The following is a 21,956-nucleotide window of genomic DNA, read 5'->3' as shown; positions in this document are numbered from 1 at the left end:
GCATACAGACTGAGTAGTCAACTTTTATTAGAGCAGCTAAACCCTACCCAAGCCCGGGTTAATCAATAACTTCTAACATTATTTAAATACTAGCCATTTTGAGGTGGGGTGTATTCCTATTTACATGCTGGCTTTATTATCTAATATCACATCCTGTTGGGTCATGGAGCTGGCTGGTTTCTCCAAGGAAAATCAGGATTTCGCAATATAAGCCTCAAGATTGTACATACTTATTTATCTAATTGTTATTACAATGATTCAAAACATATGGTGGTGCCCAACATGAGCTTTCCAAACAGGTTAGAAGGAAGGATGCTCCTCTGAAGAGTTTACATTGGATCTTATGGGATTTAGTGGTATTCAATACATCACTGAGGACCCTCAGCTTCTACAAAATATTTCTAACAGAATCTCAATGCTTTTATTGGGTTTAAATGGCAAGGTTTTGGTGGTGGTGGTGGTGGGGGGGGGTTGCAGGGGTGGCCTCTGTGAGAAGAGACCAGGAGTTGCCCCCTTGCTGGACAGAGCCAGCATCAGCTGACTCTAAAATGGACCCACCACTGGACAAAGCTGAGCCTCATCAGAGATGCTGGTGTTGCCTCTGTGATCACATATTTAAAAAAGAGTAAAAAATACTGCACAGCAGCTGTGGGAGAGGAATGAGAAAGATGTGAGAGAACCAGCCCTGCAGATGCCTAGATCAGTGAGAAAGGAGGGGGAGGAGGTGCTCCAGGTGCTCTAGCAGAGATTCTCCTGCAGCCTGTGGAGAAGACCATGGGGAAGCAGGTTGTCTCCCTGCAGCCCATGGAGGTCCACAGTGGAGCAGATATCCACACTGCAGCCTACAGAGGATCCCACGCTGGAGCAGGTGGACATGCCCTGAGGGAAGCTGCAGCCCATGGAGAGCCCATGCTGGAGCAGGTTCCTGGCAGGAATGATGGCTGGTGGAGAGGAGCCCACGCAGAGGCAAGTTTTCTGGCAGGACTTGTGATCCTGTGGAGGATCCCATGCTGGAGCAGGGGAAGAGTATGGGAGGAAGGAGCAGCAGAGAAAGTATTATGGAGTGACTAAAACCACCATTCCCTGTAGCCCTGTACCACTTGGGGGAAGGAGGTAGAAAAGCTGGGAGTGAAGAAGCGAAGTTGGGCCTGGAAAGGAGTGGGGAGAGGAAGGTGGTTTTAGTTTTGTCTTTGTTTCTCACTATCCTGCTCTACTTTTAATTGCCAATAAAATCAATTAATTCCCTTAATTCAAACCTGTTTTGCCCATGACAGTAAGTGATGAACAATCTCCATGTCTCTACCTCAGCTCACGAGGTTTTTCATCTTATTTTCTCCCTTTTGAGGCGGGGGTGTGAGAGAGTAGCTTGGTGGGCATCTGGCAGCCAGGCAAGGTTCTGCTTTAGACCTCAGGTAAGGCAACCAGAGGAAAGAAAGAGAAGAAAACAAGTACACTTGAATTTATAGCAGTTCAGGAGGAAAAAAAAAGTTAAAATTCTATGTGATTATCTAAACAGTCAGCAAAAAAAAAAATACAAAAAATCACAGTGTTACTGGAAGTGTGGTAATATTTCTAGGTTTTAAATGATTTGATAGACAGTACTTTCCTGCAAAGACCTTGCTACCATTCAAACACACGTGAAAACAAATTATCAGCTTTGATTATGGTGTTTGAACATATGCAACGTAAAAGTCAAATGTGAATGTGAAGAATTTTATACAGAATTCAATGTTTTGTAGTAACACACTGTCTCAAAGGCATCTTCAAAGTCTTTACTGAACTGGGAACTACGCACTTCTTTCATAATATTTTTGGGAATAAAGCCGACCCAACTAACATTAAAGGGAACACTAAAGTCAGAGGGAAAGCAACTGCAGGGTTTCTCTGGAATCTGTAAGATCTGAGGGCACTCATATACTCAAATACAGACTGGTAATCCTACTGCTTTTACTGGTTGTGAATGAAGTACAGCAGCCCAGCTCATTAAGGATTTAAAACAAACAGCAGACCGAGTTACAGCATATCGTGCTGTGCATGCAAATGATCTATCTGAATGTGCAAATAGGGTGTCGGTGGGAAAACTATGTGCTACTCCCACTGATCAATTTGGTGGACTTAGCTTATGTACCAGGAGTTTAAAAGTTTGTATAATTTACAAAAATTAAGGACTGTATGGTACCTTTCAGCTTTGTAAATAACAGGACTGACTCCCTGCAGAAGATCTGAGGACCATACTCCTGTGGGTGACATACCCCCAGGCAATGAGATAGGGGCATCTCTTGGTATCTAGTGAATGGAGTCCGCCTCTACCTATTTCTTCCTTCTTTTGCCAGCAGCATGGAAACCTGAGGGACAGGTATTATGCCATGGCAAGACCAAGTAGGCTGGATGCAGAGGACAAGGTGGCACTAGGGGCTTACCAGAAGGGTGCCTATAAACATCCTCCTCTGAAAGGTGGAGCGGGAACAATTCAAAAAGGTGAAAAAGAAATGAAATAATATCCCAGGTAAGAAACATCACACACTGCAGAGCATAACTGTTGATGGATAACACTGCTATAGGGAGAAGAATCCGCCGGAGTCAAGAAACTACTCAATATGAGTTATGCATCTTGCTCAATTTTATTAGCTTCCAACATTTCTTATATAGCCTAAATACACTATCATGCTTTCAAAGCTTAATCATGATTGGAACAAGCATTCTATTCATGCAGCTATTTGCGTCAGCTATGTCTTGGCCTTGCGGTTTGTTACTTCTTCTATCTACCTCCTGTTCTTGGTTTTGCACCAGGATTCAAGAATAGATCAAAGTTACTTTCTTTTTAACTTCAGCACAATAACTTCAGCACAATTCTAATTCCAGTACACTTCTAATTCCAGGCCTGGACTGTGCAGACCCTCAGGGGTTCTGTGGCCACGCTTCTGCAGCCATTCTTCTACACACTGCTACTCTGGAGATTATTGCTGGTGACCACCAAGCGAGTCTTTGTTCTAAAGGCAACCACAGAACTGGTTGCAGTCGATGGGCCTTCACCAAGGCTAAATGGTAGAGGCAATGAAAATCTTGAGTCTAGTGAAGTAAATAAAATAATAAAGGACCGAGATAGTAACAGGTAAGAACTAAGTGAAGCTGAGTTTTGTGCTTTTTGCAGAGGGTATTTGTGGGTGGCAGCAGTGCACCCACAGGGTTGGGCAGTGAGATGGTGCCTTCTCTGTCTGCAAGAGGCAGAACTTTCCCTGGAGAGACAAACACCTGGATTTGTGTGACAGAGAAACACGGCTTGTGGATCACATCAGAGTCAACAGCCTTCACCAACTTTGACTGCAGCATTGGTATGAGCCATGAAAGGGCTCTTACAGTGGTATCACTGCCTGCCACTCCTGTTCAGCTCTGTTGATCTCTGGAAAACCTGTGTGAGACTGAGAATTTGCAGAAAGTAAAGACAACCACAAGAATCCTGAACCGTATTTGGAGATTGATACAGACCAGACAAAACGGGTGGTGGGTTGACCAGAGACTGATCAGGCACTATCAGTCTTATCAGATTTTCAGACAGGTATACCAAAACATTCACTATCAGGGGTGAGTTACAGGAAGGACTGAAGCTTTCAAATCTTTCAAATGTTCACTTTGGAGAAGAAATGAAGGGGTTGAAAACTGAAGTGGAAGTCCGAAAACAATTCAGCCCATCAACAAACTTGGCTAAAACCAGGCATTTACAATTGATTTTTCTCCTGTTGGAAGTCGGTGTCCTTGAAGGAAGTCAGTGGCCCATTCCCGGATATGCAAAAAGCATTATTTCAGAGGAAATAATTCCCTGGGAACTATTTGGTCTTGAGATCTGATCAACAGTTGTCAATTTGAATAAGCAGCTCAGGAGTGCTGCACAAATCACTCCCAAGGAAGAGAAAAGAGTCACCTTGGAGAGCAGATATTCTTCACTTGTCGGTGAAGGTGGCATGCAGCTGCTCAGGCCAGCCAGGACTCAAAGAAGGAATGTGACTAAGAGATCTCACTGCAATTTCTCAGTGCAAGTGCTTAGTTCAGAGGAGAGCTGCACTGGTTCAGCTCAGGTCACTCTTTCAGAGTACTGTATATTATACCTTCAGAGTACTATACGTTATACTTTCAGAGTACTACACATACCGGTAGGTATGTCTCAGCTACCTGTTGGTGGGAAAGGCAAACTGGCAGGCCCCCACCAGTCCATCAAGCCAGCTGAGCACACTGGAATCAACTTCTGTTACAGGAAACAGAGGAATTCACTAGAGGAAGCCAAGCTGTTACTTCTGATCTTGGACAAGGAGGAGCTGGTTGAAAATCCAGAAAGGGAAGGTAATTTGTCTGAAAGCAGTACTGACACATGGAGTTAAATTGTTGCAAGGAAAAAGCACAAAAGACTTGGAATAAAAAAAAAAAAAAAAGCAGACTTTTGAAAAGTCAGTGAACCAAAAGGTAATGTCTTTTGAGAAGGTGATCTCAAGAATGAAGGCTGCTGAGAATAACTGGAAGCAAATATATTGAAACTCAAGAAGCAAATGTTCTCTGTAGGGAGGAAAGATAGGTAACACAGTAAGAAAAATGTGTAGCAGTAAGTCTGCCACGAATGCTCTTTGAGAAAGCAAAACTCCTCAAGTCAATTAACAATAACTGAAGCTGCCAGTAGATAGAGAGAACAACACAGGAATCAATTTAGAAAAGCAAGTGGACAGAATGAGTTACGAACAGCAAGAGACAGCAAAGGCAAAAAGAAGATGGTCCAAAAATATCTCAGAAGTAAGGGATAAGCAAAGGTAAATGGAGATTTATTAGAGAATGTGGAAGAAGAACAGCTAATGGATGATGCACACCAGGCTAAAGTTTTCAGTCCTTGTTTTGCTTGTCCTCACAAAGAAATATTATTCCTGCCAGAAATTAATGCATTTAAGTAAGTAGTCATGTGTACCAACCAGAATAGAAAAAAAAAATTAAATTAATGAATATTCATTATATATAGTCAGCAGCACAGGTCTACTGAGCATCAAACTAGGTGTAGCAATCTCTGAACCAGTTGATTACCTGTGAGTGCTAAGAGAGGTCAGGAAAAGTTGTAAAGGACTGGACAAGCCTACACATAGTGCCTCTGTTCCAGGACAGATCTGTTCATTGCTGCAACTGTAAACTGTGCAACATCCTACACATAAATATCAATCCTGATGAACAGAGCTGGGAAGGGAAGTGGTTTTAATGATATCCTAGGCTTTGGAAAAAAGGATCAGTAGCCTGATCCTCACTGCTCACTGTATTTTATATACATGATTTAAATCAATGTGATTATAACTTCAGAGTTCAATAACCTCAGGTGAAGGTGCAGGAGTTCAGAGTGTTTCATCTATGACCTTAATTTAGAAAGTGAATTTGAATCACTTGTCCTGTTTTTTGTTCAACAAGAACAAAATCCTGTTGAAAATCAAGTACTTCTGCTATTGGCTTCTAATCAGAGCTCTGCTCAATTATTCTGCCTCTCTGAAGATCTACCCTACATCAATAGTTGCTTTCTAATGGTCTTGTTTTTCTTCCCTTTTGCCAGTGCTATCACTGAATAGTCTGAGACAGCTGATAGCTTTAATGGAAGAGGAATAATGCATACATTACTGTTATTCTAAGCACTTGAATTTTTAGCTTGTGGAGTCTCATATCTGTGTCTTACTAAAAGTATTATTCAGGTGCTGGTGCCACTAACAAGATAATTTACCTCAGAACCATTGAAGAAAAAAATTGTCCTGCCCTGTTGAGAGGTATGTCCAATTGCTCATATCAAAAGCAAACAAACAGTGCCAGCCAACTACCCGTACCATCTGGTTATATAGCAATGGGCAAGGCAAAAAAGGTTTTTTTATTAATATCTTTTCATAGTTTACTTATAAACCATTGTAGGGTGTGACAGAAAAGGGCTCATAAGAAACCTGAGAGCTGGGGTTAAAAGAACTGAGAGATGAAGCCAGATTCACAGGCTGTGACTGTTCCTGGACTGAAGCCTGCCAGTGACATGAGCAGGGAGGTCTTATCTGAAACTCTGGAGATCATGTGAGCTGTTCACCATGTCCTCAGCTGCAGGGATCTCTCTGTGTGTCAGCACCATGGGGCATATCCACTGCTGAGGCTTTGTGTCTCTGCAGTTAATGCAAAAGTAGGATCCTAAAGATACCAGTGACGCTAAAAAAGGAGAACTGGGTCTGCAGTTCCCTGAGGAATTAGTCGAAGATAACAGAGCACTGAGATTCTATTGCTTTTGGTCCCCTTTCAGCCCCAAGGTTATTACCAAGCACGCATGGAAACAGCCTTAAAAATAAATCACACGTGTGATCAGGGCCTCACTTGCTTTGTTTATTCTTACACACTAAATCATTCACTAAAATGTTTTGTAGTGTTAAAAATATAGAACTCTCCCCCTGTCTCCAATTCCCTGACACTTAAAATGCTTCTGCATGGAAAGCTGCTGATTTCAACACAGGTAAGACTTTAAATGACTCACAAGAACCTAGATTGTAAGATAAGGAAGGGCACCCGCTGCTATTTATTTGACGCAGGTCGAGACCCTGTGCGAACAGGATGGGTGGCTGGTGGTATCAGGACTGCAAGCTTGGGCTGCTGGCAGTGTCAGGACTGCAAGCTTTCAGCCCCCACACTGTGCAGACCGTGTACTGGGGGCACAACCCAGTTGCCGTAGCCCGGGGCCACTCCTAAACTAACATCTTGCGCATTCCTTGTACTGAAATGCTTATTTGCTGTACCTGCCCTTGCTTTGAGCAGGCAATAGCATTCGTCCAGGTGTATCATCAACTGCATTAGGGAAATGAACGTTAAAACTAACCCAGCAGGTAACAGAGGTATTTTAACCTGGGCGCTGTTCCCAACCTGTGTCAGCCCACGGCCGGCGGTGCGGGTGTCTGGAGGAAGCAGCCCAGGGGAGGGTTTACCTCCCCAAGGCACTGGCACCTGGGCCTTAGGGCCGCTGCGGCAACACAAGGCGCACCAGGCCGCGACAGCCCGGCCGCGTCCCCCTGCTGCTGCCGGGCTCCAGCACCCCGACTGCGGAGCACAACCCGCTCCGCTTGCAGCTGCTTTTTAAAATAATAATGCAGCCGCGCTCCCCCGCCGTCCGACGAAGCTAAGAAGGGCCAAGCCCCCGGGGCCGCAGCCTCCCGGTCCGCCCGCCGCCTCCCCTCCGCGCATGCGCAGCCGCACTCGCGGCGCTTCCCCCGGCCGTCTCCCGGGGTGACCGCCACGCCCCTCTCCGCCGGAAGTGACGTCTGCAGGCGCTTCCGGGGGCGTAACGCGGAAGCGGCGGCGGGCGGGAGGCGGCTGTGGCGGCGGCGGGGGTCTGAGGGCAGGGCGGCCCCTGGGCTGCAGCGCCTCCCGGTGGCGGGGCCCTGCGGCGCGGCCGGGCCTGCTCGCCATGAATATCGACGTGGAGTTCCACATCCGCCACAACTACCCCTGGGGCCGGCTGCCGGCCAGCGTCAAGCAGGTGCCGGCCGGCCGGCGGAGTCCGGGCTGCCGAGCTCCCGGCCCGGGGAAGCGGGAGGGTGCGGGGCGGGGTGCGGGGAGATGGGGGGACCCGGCCCTGGCCGGCTCATGGGGAAGGCAGGCGGCCCTGTCCGCGGGGGCCGTGAGGTTCCTGCGGGGGGGAGGGAGGCGTGTGGCTGTGGGGAGGGGGGGTACGGCGGCGGGTGTGGGGATTCCTGCGGGGAGCAGGGTGTGAGGAGGGTGTGGGGCTGCGTGTGAAGGGGGGCGTGGGGGTGCGCGGCCCCCCTGGGGCGAGGGGGGATGTGTGCGCGGCGTCTCTGTGGGGAGAGGGGGATAAACGAGTGGTGTCGGGTCTGTATGTGAGGAGCAGGATATACCTGTGCGTTTGGGGGGGCCCTCTGTGAGGAGAGGGAGGCGTAGGGGTGGTTTGGGGTCTCTGGGCAGTGGGGGATGGGGGGGTCCTCTCGCAGCTTGTGCAGACACAAGACCGGCTGAGCCGGGTGTCCCTCATGCAAGCCCTGGATACCGTGAGCTGAGCCGGGACGCAGGTGCCATCGGATCCCGTAGCCAGGGAACTGTTGCACGAGTGGCTCGTGGAAAAGAAAACCTCATGAAATTTTGATTTGCTGGATTTAATGGGCCTCTAATAGCAGAGGCGAGGTATCGTGTCAGATGGAGAGGAGGTTCTCGTCTCCAAAGTCTTACTCTGCTTGAAGGCAGATGCTGTTAAAACAATTCCTGCTCTTGCTCAAAGGAAGGATGGAGAGGGCAGTGGCTGCAGGCCCTGAGTAACTGAATTCGTTGAATTTGGGATTTCAGGAGCTATAAGAGGGACATGAATGATAATTTTTTTTTTTACCTATGCAGCTGAAGTGCTATACTGTTGGCTGTGTGATTCAGGATAGAAAACCTATTAGTATTTAATGTGTTATTTACTTAAGTGTAACTTCTGGAATGCTGTTTTGTTTACATTAGTGTTAGAATAGTCCTTAATATTTTTGTGCTTTGAGCAAATACCTGGATCTCTCTTTGGATACTTAATCAAATATGGGTCTGTGATATCAGATGTTTCTTCTCTAATACCTGATTCTGCAGTATGTGTGCAACCTACTTGTTTATCCCATATATGCAGTAAAGTACAGTTTTATCTGAGTATCTTTGTTAATATAAGCATCAGTGAAGGAACCAGGACAGGGTGAAAAAACCCCAAGAAGATCACTTGTTGCAGATGCAGAGTAGAAGAGTAATATGAAGAATTTTGCGGGGACAGTTTTTGAAATAAGGCATTTGACTATCATGAAAGAAGACAGAACAAGAACTCTGGTTGATGCTTTAAGTGATGTGCTGTGCTCACACTTTAATCTTGTGACCTAAGATCACTTGATTGCCTTGCTTGTGTGAAGCTACAACTTGAGCTGTTTCAGTATTTATTTTTTGCATTAATAAGCTTAGCTGGAGAAGTGGAAGTTTAAATGTCATTCACCATGCTTGGTTTGTGTTAGGCTAATTCTGGGTAATTTTTCAAGGCTGCAAGTGGCTGAATGCTTGGTAAAATGCCTGATGTTTCATGTCTTCTAGAAGATGGTTGAGATGGATGAGAATTAGACGCTGCTTTTTTATCCAAATGGTACTATGAAAAAAAAGGCTAAAGATTATTGCTTAAATCTGCATCCTGTGCAGTGAGCTATTTAACTAAAGGTACTTTTGACCTCATACAGAGACTAACTACAGTATCCCTGTTGAACTGGGGGACTCCCTGAGTAATGACAACTGCCTGCATATGTTTCTTCATAAGACACTGCAGTGGTTTAACTCAAAGGGGTTTTGTGTTTGTCAGCTAAAAGGCCTTTATGTTTTCAAGGGTCTTGGAAACTCTCAGAGGGAATATGAAAGGCAGGTCGTACTCTACAGCATCCGCAATCAGTTACGGTACCGGAATAACTTAGGTGAGTAAAGAAGCTAAGTAACTTCTTATTGTTACCCAACTCTTCTGCATGGAAGCTTGTCTTACTGCAAAACTGCAAGGATTAGCCCTGTTCAAAGGTCCCTCCTACCCTGAAAAGAAATACTTTTAAATGATAAAACATCAAGAAAAGTCTTGACTTTTGAGTCTATTTGGCAGCTTTTCTAGTGAAGCACTCTTTAAGGTTACTGAGTTGGCAGGTGGAACTGAATTTCTGTTGTACTTATCTTGCCCTTTTCCAAGAAATTAAGAGATGTTAAGAGAGGATTTGACTAATAAAATAAAGCCTGTCACTAGATGAGATGCAAACAGTGGCCCCGACTCACACGGGCTATTGGCTCTGACTTGTTCGCAGACTTTCAGTTTAGTTTGCATTGACTGCCTTCATTTGTCTTCCCAAAGTAGATTATAGCTTCACTGATTTTTATGGTGTGTAGCAATAGGATAAGGGCTACTGGCTTTAAGCTGAAAATGGGTAGATTTAGATGGGATATTAGGAAGAAATTCTTTACTGTGAGGGTGGGGAGACACTGGACAAAGTTGCCCAGAGAAGCTGTGGATGCCCCATCCCTGGAAGCGTACAAGGCCAGGCTGGATGGGGCTCTGAGCAACCTTGCCTAGTGGAAGGTGTCCCTGCCCATGGCAGGGGGGTTGGAACTAGATGATCTTTAAGGTCCCTTCCAGCCCAAACTGTTCTGTGATAATTAAAAGATGATTTTCTACAGCCTGTGTTAGTTCTGTGCCAATGGATCCCTCCCTGTTAACCTATAAGTTAAATCTGCTCTGTTCTAATGTCATCCTTAAAGGCTGTAAGAGTACTTCTATCATACATAGAAATCCTTGGATGCTGAATGCCCTGCACCACTCCTTTATTTTGTTCTTCATTTTCTGTCAATTGCCATTATACTACTCTTATACTTTTGTTGTAACGTTTCTTTAAAATTGAACACCATAGAATAGTGTAACTTTTTTTTTCTCCACTTGTAGTTAAGCATGTCAAGAAAGATGAACGTAAATATTATGAAGATTTGTTAAAATACAGCCGAGATCATCTCATGTTGTACCCTTATCATTTGTCTGACATCATGGTAAAAGGCTTGAGGGTAACACCATTTTCCTATTACACAGGCATAATGGAGGTGAGTACAAAGCCATGGTGAGAATGTTTTCTGTCCTAGAGATCATGGTAATGGCCCTCTAATGCATACGAGGCAGTGTCACGTAGTTTGTTTGGTTTTGAGGGGGGGTCTACTAACAGGTAAGGAAACGGTAAGGAAAGGGTCTAGAGAACTACTTGTACCTGCAGTTTCTTCCCTTCTGCCCCTGTTTGCCTCTCAAGAGCTGGGCTTCATCATGTGGAGCTGGGGTGGGACGCGCTCTGAGGCCAGTCTTTCTCTTTTGATGTTTGAGATTTATGACTCTTCACTTCGAACTGTAAAAGAAATACCTTATTCTGTTCGATTAATAGAATGAAGACATTCACCATTTTTAAAAACCAGTACATTTAAATGGTTATTTTCTTTTTTTGTTCTTTTTCAAAAAGGACACTTAACGGTATTAGAAGCTTTTGTAAAAGCTTGAAGCAGATGCTTTTTTATGAGAACAAAGATGGTTCTGTTTTAGGTTAGCCCTCTGGCAACCTTCTTTTATTTTCATTGGATATCAGAAGTGCTTTTTTAAAACTTATTTTGTGTATAGTGATGGCAGACAAAACAGATTGTTAGCTTATTCTGTTACTACTGTTAGCAATTCTGTGTGCTGGTTTTTTGTGTGAAGACAGATACAAGATTTTGGTTGTTATTCTTTCAATCTGCATTTTTTCTTTGTAAAGCTTACCTAAAAAAAGGACTTCTGTTTAATGTATTTAACATACTGTATAATGATTAATCAAGCAATTGGCAAATTTGATAAGGTGACTGACTGTAATAAATTTGCTTTAAGTTCATTTTTCTCTTAAAAATAAGAAAAGGCAGGCAGAATTTTGGACCTACCTGCTTCACTGAAATGATGACATTCTTGTTGCAAGTAAGTTTTGTTGTCTTTTTAAGGATATAATGAACAGTGAAAAAAGCTATGATTCGTTACCCAACTTCACTGCTGCTGACTGTAAGTATTACCTAGTTGTTACTGCTTTCAGTGAAATAAGGAGCTTCTGAAAACAGATTTGTGGGCATCTGTTTGTTTGAGCATAAGCATGTGAATGTAGGTGTAGAAGCGTTTAAATAGTGATATTAAGGAGCATGTGCTCTCCATACAGGGTTCTGACCACGTGGTCAGCGCTGGAATTGGGCTAGTTTGAGTACAGATAGGCCTGGTGCAAGACCTTGTACAGCTTCTGTCCGTCCTTATATCGCATTCCTGTTTGCTTGTGCTTCTGGGTGAAAAGTCTTACTGGCTGTTGGGCATCAGCAAGCTGAGTTGCTGGTCCTCTCCTAGTGCGTTTTTTGGCATGTGTCGGGCAGAAAGCTTTAGCAAGTTACTGAAAGGCTGTTGATGCTCCTGTGAATTAGAATCAGTGTGGACTAAGGGATGGTGTACCAGAAAAGAGAATCTCCTATTTTATGATGTTCCTGGATGTGCCAGATGTTTTATAGTGTTTTCTGTTAGACTGTTGTGAGTATAGGATGGGGAGATTAGGAAAGCAGAAACATTGAACCTGGTGGAGGGGAACAGAGTAAGAGCAATAGCCTACTGGTAAGTCTTACGGAACAAAATGTAAGCTGCTGGTGTAGGGAAGGTGTTAATCGCACCTGCCACTGAGAAGTTATAGCTAAGACTTCATTCCTCACCTTGGGTATGAATTTATATAAGGATAGTGTATAGTCAGGTGAGGAGTAGCCTGCAGCTTCTGAAAAGTTGTTTTGGTTTTGTTTTTAAAAAGATATTGTCAGTTAACTGTGCTAATTTGCCTCTATATTTTGTTTTTGTTTTTAAAAGGGATCTTGTTAATGGTGCTAATTTGCCTCTATGTAATGTTCACACTGGGGAAACATATAAGGCAAAACCTTTTTTCCTCAGCTCCATGTAGCTTGTTGGAAATCTAGTGATAGGAGTATGAAGAAAGGAAAGGCTTCTGTGTTTGAGTGGCTCTTTCCGTTTGGTTATTTTTCCATAGCAGTTCTGTTACTTTAGCAGCAGCTGCCAGTCAGTGACTGTGGTATAATTAAGTTAAACATCTTTATTAACATTTTTTGATAAAAACTGGTGTGGAACTACAAAGCTGGAGTTAAAACTGAGACAGAATATGGGTTAAAACTAATGAGTGGTTTTCCAGTATCTGTTCACAGTTCCTTAATGGTTGAAGGCTAGAGATTATAGAATTAAATTTTGATTCAGTTTAGCTCAACTGCATCTTAATCATCTTCCTTAGAGGCTTAGGTGGCCTTTTTTGCTCTAATTCTTAGTTTGAAGTTCTAATCCAGTGTGTAGTGTGGGCTTAGTTTTTATTCCTCCTAACTTCTGACCAAAATCTGGGACAACTTTAGTCCTGTTTATTTGAAGCAGTTATTACCTGTTGATGCGAGTGTAGGAGAGAAAGGGCTTGGATTATTCCCTTCTACCCTGTGACTTGAGTGATATGGGATTTTTTTTAACCTGTACAGAGTAAATGAATGGGGATGGATTCTGGTTTTAGATGCACGCAGTTCTCTGTCAAATTCTGTTTGAACTGAATTTAGCTCCTATAAATATCCTTTTTTTTTCTTTTGGAAGAAACAGTGATTAAAAATAGTATTATAGAAATAGGTGTGATTATTTGAGGAATGTTTTATGTACCTTCAGCTTAAGACTGTCTTAAGAGAAATAAAATCTTATTTATTTTTTAGGTCTACGACTTCTTGGTATAGGAAGAAACCAGTATATAGATCTAATGAACCAATGTAGGTCTTCAAAGGTAAGTTTGTCTTTAATTTTCCCTCCTCTTTCCTTCATCTTTCCCAGTGCCGTGCTGCCCCCCCCCCTTATTTCATAGAAAATGAAGAACAGAATAATTTCATGGGCCTGGTTAGTTTAATAGTGTGACTACCTGGCTGTGACATAATGTATTTCTAATTATATTGTCTTTCCTGAAGTTAATGCAAGAGCTCTTTAATTTAAAATCAAAGTATACTAAAGAAAAAGATATTCAGTGCTATATTTTTGGTTTGGATTTTTTTAAAATCTTATATTTTCAGAGCTATATTTACTTGTGACATCAGATAACTAAAGTCTTCTAGCCACTATAAACATGGAATAATGATATTGGTTCTGGAAGAATTATTGCATGTTTCTGTGGGTGCGCTTTATTCTAGGATAGTCCTCCCATCTAGGTATAAATTTTTATAATACGTATGTTTTCCTCTAAGACAATGGTAATAAAGATGAACAGGTGTCCTTGCATATGAACAGCACCTGTGGAAAACATTGTAATGACTGTCGATAGAAGTAGGCCCTTTAGTTCACAAAAGTTCTTTTCTTCAGGAAACTTGTAAGTGCTCTTACAGTAGGTTCACAGTGCTCTTTCAACCAGAAGTGTGCTTACCAAAATGTGAAGCTGATAGTGAACCAAAAAGTAATGGCTACACATGGAAGAGAAGCTATTTAGGTCTATAAATAAACAGTATCATCCAGTTTTTCTTTCTTGGACTGACATTCAGTGTACTTTTTAAGAACCATGCTTATTGAGAATGTGGGGTACTTTGTCTTTTAAAGTAAATAAAATTGTTCATAAAACGCTTTTTTTTTTTAAGATCACTGAATTCCTTTAAAATACCCAATTTGTATACTTTGTTTGCTGTGCTTTTACCTGTTCACATCAGAAAAACGTCCTAAATAGTTTAAATGTGGACTTGATCCTAATGTGTTCGAATAGTGTGGTTTTTAATTAGTGACACGTAGAGTACAGATGAAAATACGGGTTTATGTGAAGACTTAACAGTATCAGATGTAAATAATTTTTTCCTTCTTGATTTCATGTGATTTGAGAGAGGAGGGAAACTTAAATGACAAGGCTAGCAGTATTTGTGTATGTCCAGCCTGTGAATATAACGTACTTAAAAATGGATGTTTATAAACATCCATTTTTATAAAGGTAAATGGCTGTCTGCAGATGTGACGTGCTCTTTATTACTATCTCAAATGGACTGTACCACTGCAGAAATTTTTCAGAAGGAAAACGGCTCATGATCTGTTACCTGTGAAACCCGTGGAGATTGCTATAGAGGCATGGTGGGTTGTGCAGTCTGGCTACATCACTGAGGATGACATCAAGGTATTGTAGTATGGGTTGCTTCTCTAATTTTGGTTGAATACTGATAGTCCCTGAAAGCAGGGGCTTCCTTTATTCTACATAAAGATTATGTTGAAGGTTTATAAGTACTCTATAATGGAAATTGTGATGTTTTCTTTGTTGACGTATTCTGCCCTCTCCCTTCTTTGTACTTTCTACATTATGTACAGTGCTGAGGTAGTTTTGTGTCAACTGTCTGTGGTAACTGATACGATAATGTGCTTTGAAGGAAATAAGGAACAAAATAAGTTTTCTTAAATTTCATATTTAATCTCAGAGCTCAGTTTTGACTGAATCTTCACCTTGAGTATAATTCAAATCTGAATGCCAGTGGACTTTGAGATATATATATATGTTTTCATTGTTTCTGCTCCTTGTGTCTCCTTCTTGTTTTTTTTTTTTTCTTCATTGTTTGCACATGAAGAACATGTGAGCTGCCTTAATGTTTCATCCTCATTCTACTTCCATTCTCACAGTTTCTTTTCACAGTCATTTGACCTGGATTTAATTCCTTCTCTGGAAGTCTTTTGTTTAGATTGAAACATATTTAAAGCAGCGATGGAATCTTTTTTTGGAATATCTTGGCAGTAGCCCCTTAAAGTCTGACATCTGATCAGCTCAGAGTAGTTGACCTGATGCATATTATTTTGATATTGTAATGGACCCCTTTCTAGAACGGTTCCAATTGTGTGGCTGAATGCTTAGTTTGGAAGCTTTAAAGAGCAAACCTATTACACTGTGGACTTCACTTGCCAAATACCTGTGCAATTAAGTACTGTTCCTGGAGCATGCATAATTTTGTATGAGGACAAGAGTAAAAAAATGTTAACACTTTAACAGGAACTGCAGTGAATTCTTCAGTGCACATAGTTCAAGAACTTGCATTACTTCCTATATTCTTATATTACTTATGACTGATTTGAGGCTGAAATTTTTGGCATTTTTTCAGTCGTATTAAGTTGCATACACTCATTTCTACAAGACTAACATGATTTCTTTTACCTAGATTTGTACTACATCGGAGAAGTCTGCTATTGATAAGATCATTGATTCAGGTCCTCAGCTTGCTGGTTCATTAGACTTCAATGTAGTTCACAGTAAGTTTTTTATGACATTTCTCTTTTGTTTGTAGATTTTGCTTAGTAAGTTCTGAGGGTACTGCCTGAAAACTGGCAATAAAAGGGGATGCAGACAGCTGAAGCATAAGAGGAGGTGGAGGAAAATACTCAAGAGCTTGTACAGGCTGCAGTCCAGACCTTGTAACTGTTCAACAGTGAGCCGCGAGCAGCTGTTGTTCTGTTGTTGTTTGATTCAACAAATTCTTTCATTAGAAGCTATCACTAAAGATTGTGGGGGAAGGGAATGTAGATGAGGACAAGAGAAACTAAAATTAAAAATGTCAGAGTTAGTAATCCTGGGTGGTAAAACTTCACTTCTTGCTTTTCAGAGAAGAGTTGTGATTTTTTTTTTACTGTTTGAAGACCATAAAATGGGGCTTAAATCTAAGAGTGTGTCGTATTTCTCAAAGGTCTGCAGCTGTTACTGAAAAGTGATGTCTCCCCCCATTTCAGTGTAACAAGTATTAGATATACACAAGTCATATTAGGCAAGGAAGTACATGATGACCGACAAACTCCTCCTTGAGAAGTCTGTCTGTAAATGCTTGGCTTATTACAAGCAACCGAACCTGTGCACTGTAGTTTTCTTAAGAAATTGAGTCAGAACAAAAGAAAAGTGAAGCAGGTGAAATTCAAGCTGTGGAGTGGGTCTGAATCAGTATAGGGCTTAAGAAAACGAATTCTGAAAATGCTTCGTAGTTATTCTCTATACATGGCCTGGTGTTGCTTGTGGAGAGGGTTACAGCTCAGGTTTAGTAGGTTTAGGAGGATGTAATGTAACTTTCTACCTTAATTCATGGGTAGAAAAAGAATGTATGGAAATTTAATGTAATGGACTGCCAGTAGGATGGGATTTTATGGGGAAAGAGGACTGTTTAGTCCAAACTGTGATGTCATCAATACATTTCAGGTACGGTAAATAAAGATGTATGAGCTATGAGAACAGAATCTGAAGGAGAGACAGTGAAAAGCACCATTAGCATGTTGATGGCTTGTAATGTCATCCTGATCCATCAAAGCCGATTTGCTGATACACTCAGCTGTGCAAACTCATGTGTGTGTCACTGCCCATGTTGAACAGCCGTTGTATCAGCATGAATTCAGGCTAGTTACCTGCATTAAACCAACATTTTATTTCAGATCTGATTCGGGGTGGTAATTTTGCTAGTTATACTATAATATATACATACATGCTATAGCTGGGCTGAGCGATGTTTGGGAAACATCCTGACAATTTTACTTCAGGTGTTTAGCTCTTCACCTGAGGGTGGTTGGTACACGTGCCCTGCACTGTTATGAATATGGTGTAGATGGGAGTGATCTTGGGTGAGAAAGGAACTGCAGAGAATAAATTTGCTTATTTTATACAGTTTAATTTAGCTTTATGCTTTACTGTTATGGTATAGCTGTTACAAACCTTAGACTCTAGAGATAAGCATGCTGAAATGTTTTGCGCTTCCTTAAAAACTTCTCCCAGGCCTATCTACTCTTCAGAACTCGGCTGAGATGCTTAGTGCTCGAATCAATCTCATGTGGAGAAAGTGTAATTTAAAAATCTACCATATTATTGTCCTTATTGTATGTGATGTCCATCTGTATCTGCTGCAGCTTTGCTGATGACTTGTGCTGAAGTGCCCCAGAATTTATTTTTGCAGTTGTATAAAAAAAGACTTTCTGTGAAGATGTGTGGGAAGGACGTCTGAGAACCATCAGAACTGATGTGATTTAGTTTGTATCCTTGCTACGAAGTGTGCAAGTTCCAGCCTGAGTTAGGGGAGAACCAAAATGTAGCCAGCATCCTCAGCTGACAAAACTAATTCAGGATTAAAAAAAAAATGCACTTCCTGACAGTACAGTGATGATGGTGAAAACTAAATTAACGTTTAGGCAGAAAAACACTCCTCTCTGTCAGATGTAGCTGCTTTGATTGGTGGTTGTTCTGCTCTGCTGTCCTGAAAGTAGCTGTAGAGCTCCAAGTGTACTGCATTAGACTGCAAGTAAAGAACTCTGGTTTAGGGTGACACCTGTTTAATATTGTGTGTGGTTTATTGATCCATGCATTGCAAAGTAATATTCTATGTTGGAGGCTATCAGGAAAAACCTTGAATTCTGCATTGGCTGATAGGGAAGTTTACTTTGTGTATCATTAATAGTCTGGAAAATGCTTTTTTCTGAAACGATGTGCTTTTATTTATGAAGGTTTGTATAACAAAGGATTTATTTACCTTGATGTACCAATATGTGATGACAGCTGTATAGCAGGTAAGTAAATCTGTAATGGTATTACACCTATGTTTTCTTGGCTTCATTTCAGTTATCCTGTAGTTCTCTGCCTTGGAAGCTGTGCATGAGTTTGCTTCAACAAAGCATTTGAGCTATAATTTTTTTTCCTAAATGTTTTAAACTCTGTCAAACTGTTGTTTTTATTGTGTATAGTATTCACTTCAACTTGAATTCTGAGATTTTAATCCATATTTGGGTAGATAAGATTCTGTAAAAGAGTTATGGCATGAATTAATAATTACCCTCCTATATACATCTGTAATGAAAAGGGAGAATAGCATAGAGAAACATAGTTGCCTTACCAAAAGGACGTGGGTTTTTTTACTCCTATTTTCTATACAGATGCAACATTTTTATAGATGATGAATTCATCCTTCATGATCTCGTCACCTCAATTATAGACATGCACTGTGTCTGGGGACTGTGTAGGCGCTTAAACTAGCACAGCGTACGGCTGCCCTTTGAACAACTCATTATGTTATGCTAGGTCTTGGGGGTGTTGGAATGCCATATTATCTGTAAAGATTTAAATTGTTTAGAACTTGGTCATGCAGAAGTACCTGTCATTGCTGTAGCGTAGAGATCAGTTAAGGAAAAGTCCTCTAAATACAAGAGACTTCATGCTTATATAATACTTTGGGAATCTTAGCTTTGGAGTGTAGTGTGGGGTTGTTTTTTAGTATTTCATTCCAGTCAGAGCCATGATGTAATCTCCAGACACATTACAAAATCATTTTATGGGCTGCATGACTGGAAATTCTGTGGTGGATGAGCCGGCGACTGCAAGGCTATGATGTAAAAGTCAAGTGGCTTTAGTTTTTATAAGAAAACACATTGACAACCATAAATTTTCTTAGGGAGTGGGAGAATTTTAAATACCATATATGCTATCTTTAGGCTCTTTGTGACTGGAAGAATCTTCAAACTTACAGGTACCATGAAAACTAAATAAGTGTAAATTTATTTTTCTGGTTTTATGCAGTTTCAGTTTAATTAAATAAGTTACCAGATTGTAATTTTGCAAGTAATTCTTCTTTTTTAGTACCACCACTTGAAGGTTTTGTGATGAACAGAGTGCAAGGTGATTACTTTGAAACACTCCTGTACAAGATATTTGTTTCGATAGATGAACACACTAATGTGGCAGAGGTAAGTAAAAATTACCTCCCTGTGTCAGGGAGGATAGAAATACTTGAAAGGGCTCAAAGCACACTGCTGAGAATACTCAAGGCATAGATATGGATTGATACAAGTGATTTCATTTAGAAGTATTGCCAGGCTGAAGATCCAACGTGTTTCTTTTATCTTGAACGTGACTTTTATAGTGATTCAGGCTTGAAGAGTACCTTCAATTCAGTGAAAAATTCCATCAGCTGGAACAAATTTATGTAGGGTTGACTAACTTAAACTGTTTTATATGAGCTAGAACTGGAGAAACAGCATTTTCCTAGTGTGAAATAAAAAAAAAATAATTCTTTGGCATTGAAAACATGCAGAGTATTAGAAGACGCTCAATACGAGTTATGCATCTTGCTCAACTTTATTAGTTTCTAACACTACTTATATAGAACCGATACACATGCATATTCGTAAAGCAGAAATATAACTGGTTAGTAGTCTCTAAACGTGCACGGTTCTCACACCCCTAATTATCATGACTAAAATAAGCATTCTATCCATGTAGCTAATTGTGTTGCTGTGCTTCAGCCTTGTAGTTTGTTACTCCCTATATTCCCATACCGGTCCCTATCTTTCTTGGCCCTGCACCTGCTTTCCCAGCAGCTGCAGCTTGTTACAGCCACGGCCTGTTGGCACAACATAATGACTTGGTCTCAGGATTCAAGAATAGCTCAAGGCTGCCTTTCTTGTTAACTTCAGTACAGTTCTGATTACAGGCCTATTCTAATACCAGGCCTGGATTGTGCAGATCTTCAGAGATTCTAAGGCCATGCTTCTGCAGCCATTCTTCTGCAAGTATTGACTTAAATAGGAATGTAACTTTTGCTAAGTATTTATCATTTTAATGAGAAATATGTTTTCATAAGGTCTTATTCTCAAAACTTGGTGAATAAGCACCTGAAAAATACCCGTTAAATATATCCAGATTTGTTTTCCTCTTTGTATGTCTTTTGATATGCATGAGTAACCTAGAAATTACACAGTGGAAGATGACCTTGTATTTCTTTTGCATGCTTTCAAGTGGGACAATTATGAAACTTTATCCCTTTTTTTTAGTCACTTGTGGTGAACACATTGTGGTGAAAATTGCTTCTGCAAGTACAGGCTGGGTTTAAAAAGAAAGCCCATGAGTGGTGAATTACCTTGTATTGCTAATACTGTATTGTTAAATTTTTTTTTTTATTTTTTTTTAGCTTGCAAATGTCCTAGAGATTGACTTATCTTTAGTAAAGGTATGTGTGTATAATGCATCTGTTGAACTTGATGTGGAAAGTTCATTGTCTTGCAGCCTGGTTTCATATAACAGTTGCTTATTACATGTGTGTCTGTTTCTTCAGAATGCTGTGTCCATGTATTGTCGGTTAGGCTTTGCTCATAAGAAAGGCCAAGTAATAAACCTGGATAATCTTCATCCATCATGGAAGAATGTTCCTTCAGTAAACAGACTGAAGTAAGTGTCTTCATTCTTTCACAAGGCTTACTTTTCCCGTTGAAGAGAAAGCTTTGAACCAAAATCTGATTGTAAAGCTATTGGTTGTTTTCTTTGACTTCTGAGGCAACAAATCTCACTTGGCTCTCTAATGTGTATAATAACAAGGATACTTGATCCTTTTTTTTTTTCTTTTTTTTCTTTCTTTCTTTAATCTGAGGATAAGGGGTGGTAATATAGCCTGTAAGTTCAATGTACTACTGTTGTTGCTGTTACTTAATGCTGGCTTTTTGACCTTTAAATGCCTAGTTGCTCACTTTTGAAGCAGAGAAGTGTATACTTGCTTTAAGCTCCTAGGGCCAGAAATAACAGCTGTTACTGTGCTAGTACAGAGACAATGTCTCTTGGCACTGCTGTCAGTGAATACGTACATAAAATTTGCTTGCTTGGTATCAGGTACCATTGCAGTTCTTTCACTGACACCTATGTATGTCTGTATCAAATCCTGGAAAAGTGATGTTAATACCAGTCAACAAAGGGTTCTCCAAGTTGGAGTGCAAAGTTGCATTAATTAAGAGTTGTCATGTGTTCTTAGTTCAGTATCTATTAAGCCCTTTAAAGTGACCACTATGCCTGAGTTTTCCTTAATGTTAATTCAGACTGTGAGAAGAAAGTGAATTGGATTTTTTTTTTTTTTTCCCCTTTGGACTCTTCAGCAGTGGTGATTTGAATTTTCAGATCTCTTTTTCAAAATCTGGTATTTTCAAACCCCTAAATAAGCTCTTCAGCTGAAGCTAAAGCAGGACTCCGAGGGATGTCAAGCTTGACTGATTCAGGGCTTAGAAGTATTGAAAGGCATGTACTGGGTATGCCTGTGCATGGACTACTAGCACTGGAAGGCAGAGATACTTCTCTGGTGCTGCAGTGACCAATAGATGTGGATTTTAATTCACATTAATAGGAGTACTTTGGACGCTCAAAAGATGCTGCTTTCATGGGACAGTGGGGAAAACAGAAGTCCTATACAGGAAGCTGGGTCATCAGCCACAGATACAGATACCAACAGCCAAGATGATCCAGGTTAGCACTAACAGTAAACTTTAATACATTAGGATCAATTACTTCTATATTTCTAGAGTGCCATAGGCTGTAGAGGGGTCTAGAAACAAGTAAAACACAGATTGTGTAGATCCTTTTTTCATATGGAAC

General features: G+C 41.1%; 1 protein-coding gene across 1 annotated transcript in view; it reads left to right on the top strand.

The window, feature by feature from the left end:
* The first annotated feature begins 7,300 nt into the window (after positions 1–7,300).
* The window catches only part of FAM91A1 (family with sequence similarity 91 member A1), a 37,238-nt gene continuing 22,582 nt past the window's right edge, over positions 7,301–21,956 (top strand). Inside the window, exons 1-12 of the mRNA XM_080381751.1 lie at positions 7,301–7,510; positions 9,371–9,455; positions 10,460–10,611; positions 11,521–11,578; positions 13,297–13,364; positions 14,607–14,720; positions 15,745–15,835; positions 18,056–18,118; positions 19,182–19,288; positions 20,512–20,550; positions 20,656–20,768; positions 21,709–21,827. Of these exons, the coding sequence (XP_080237877.1) occupies positions 7,439–7,510; positions 9,371–9,455; positions 10,460–10,611; positions 11,521–11,578; positions 13,297–13,364; positions 14,607–14,720; positions 15,745–15,835; positions 18,056–18,118; positions 19,182–19,288; positions 20,512–20,550; positions 20,656–20,768; positions 21,709–21,827 (1,081 nt within the window). The 5' untranslated portion in view covers positions 7,301–7,438. The remainder of the gene's footprint in view (positions 7,511–9,370; positions 9,456–10,459; positions 10,612–11,520; positions 11,579–13,296; positions 13,365–14,606; positions 14,721–15,744; positions 15,836–18,055; positions 18,119–19,181; positions 19,289–20,511; positions 20,551–20,655; positions 20,769–21,708; positions 21,828–21,956) is intronic.

The sequence above is a fragment of the Falco punctatus genome (assembly GCF_963210335.1).
Source record: "Falco punctatus genome assembly, chromosome: 3".
Classification (NCBI taxonomy): domain Eukaryota; kingdom Metazoa; phylum Chordata; class Aves; order Falconiformes; family Falconidae; genus Falco; species Falco punctatus.
Note: the sequence above shows the minus strand (reverse complement) of the source record. Positions and strands in the feature narration are given on the sequence as shown.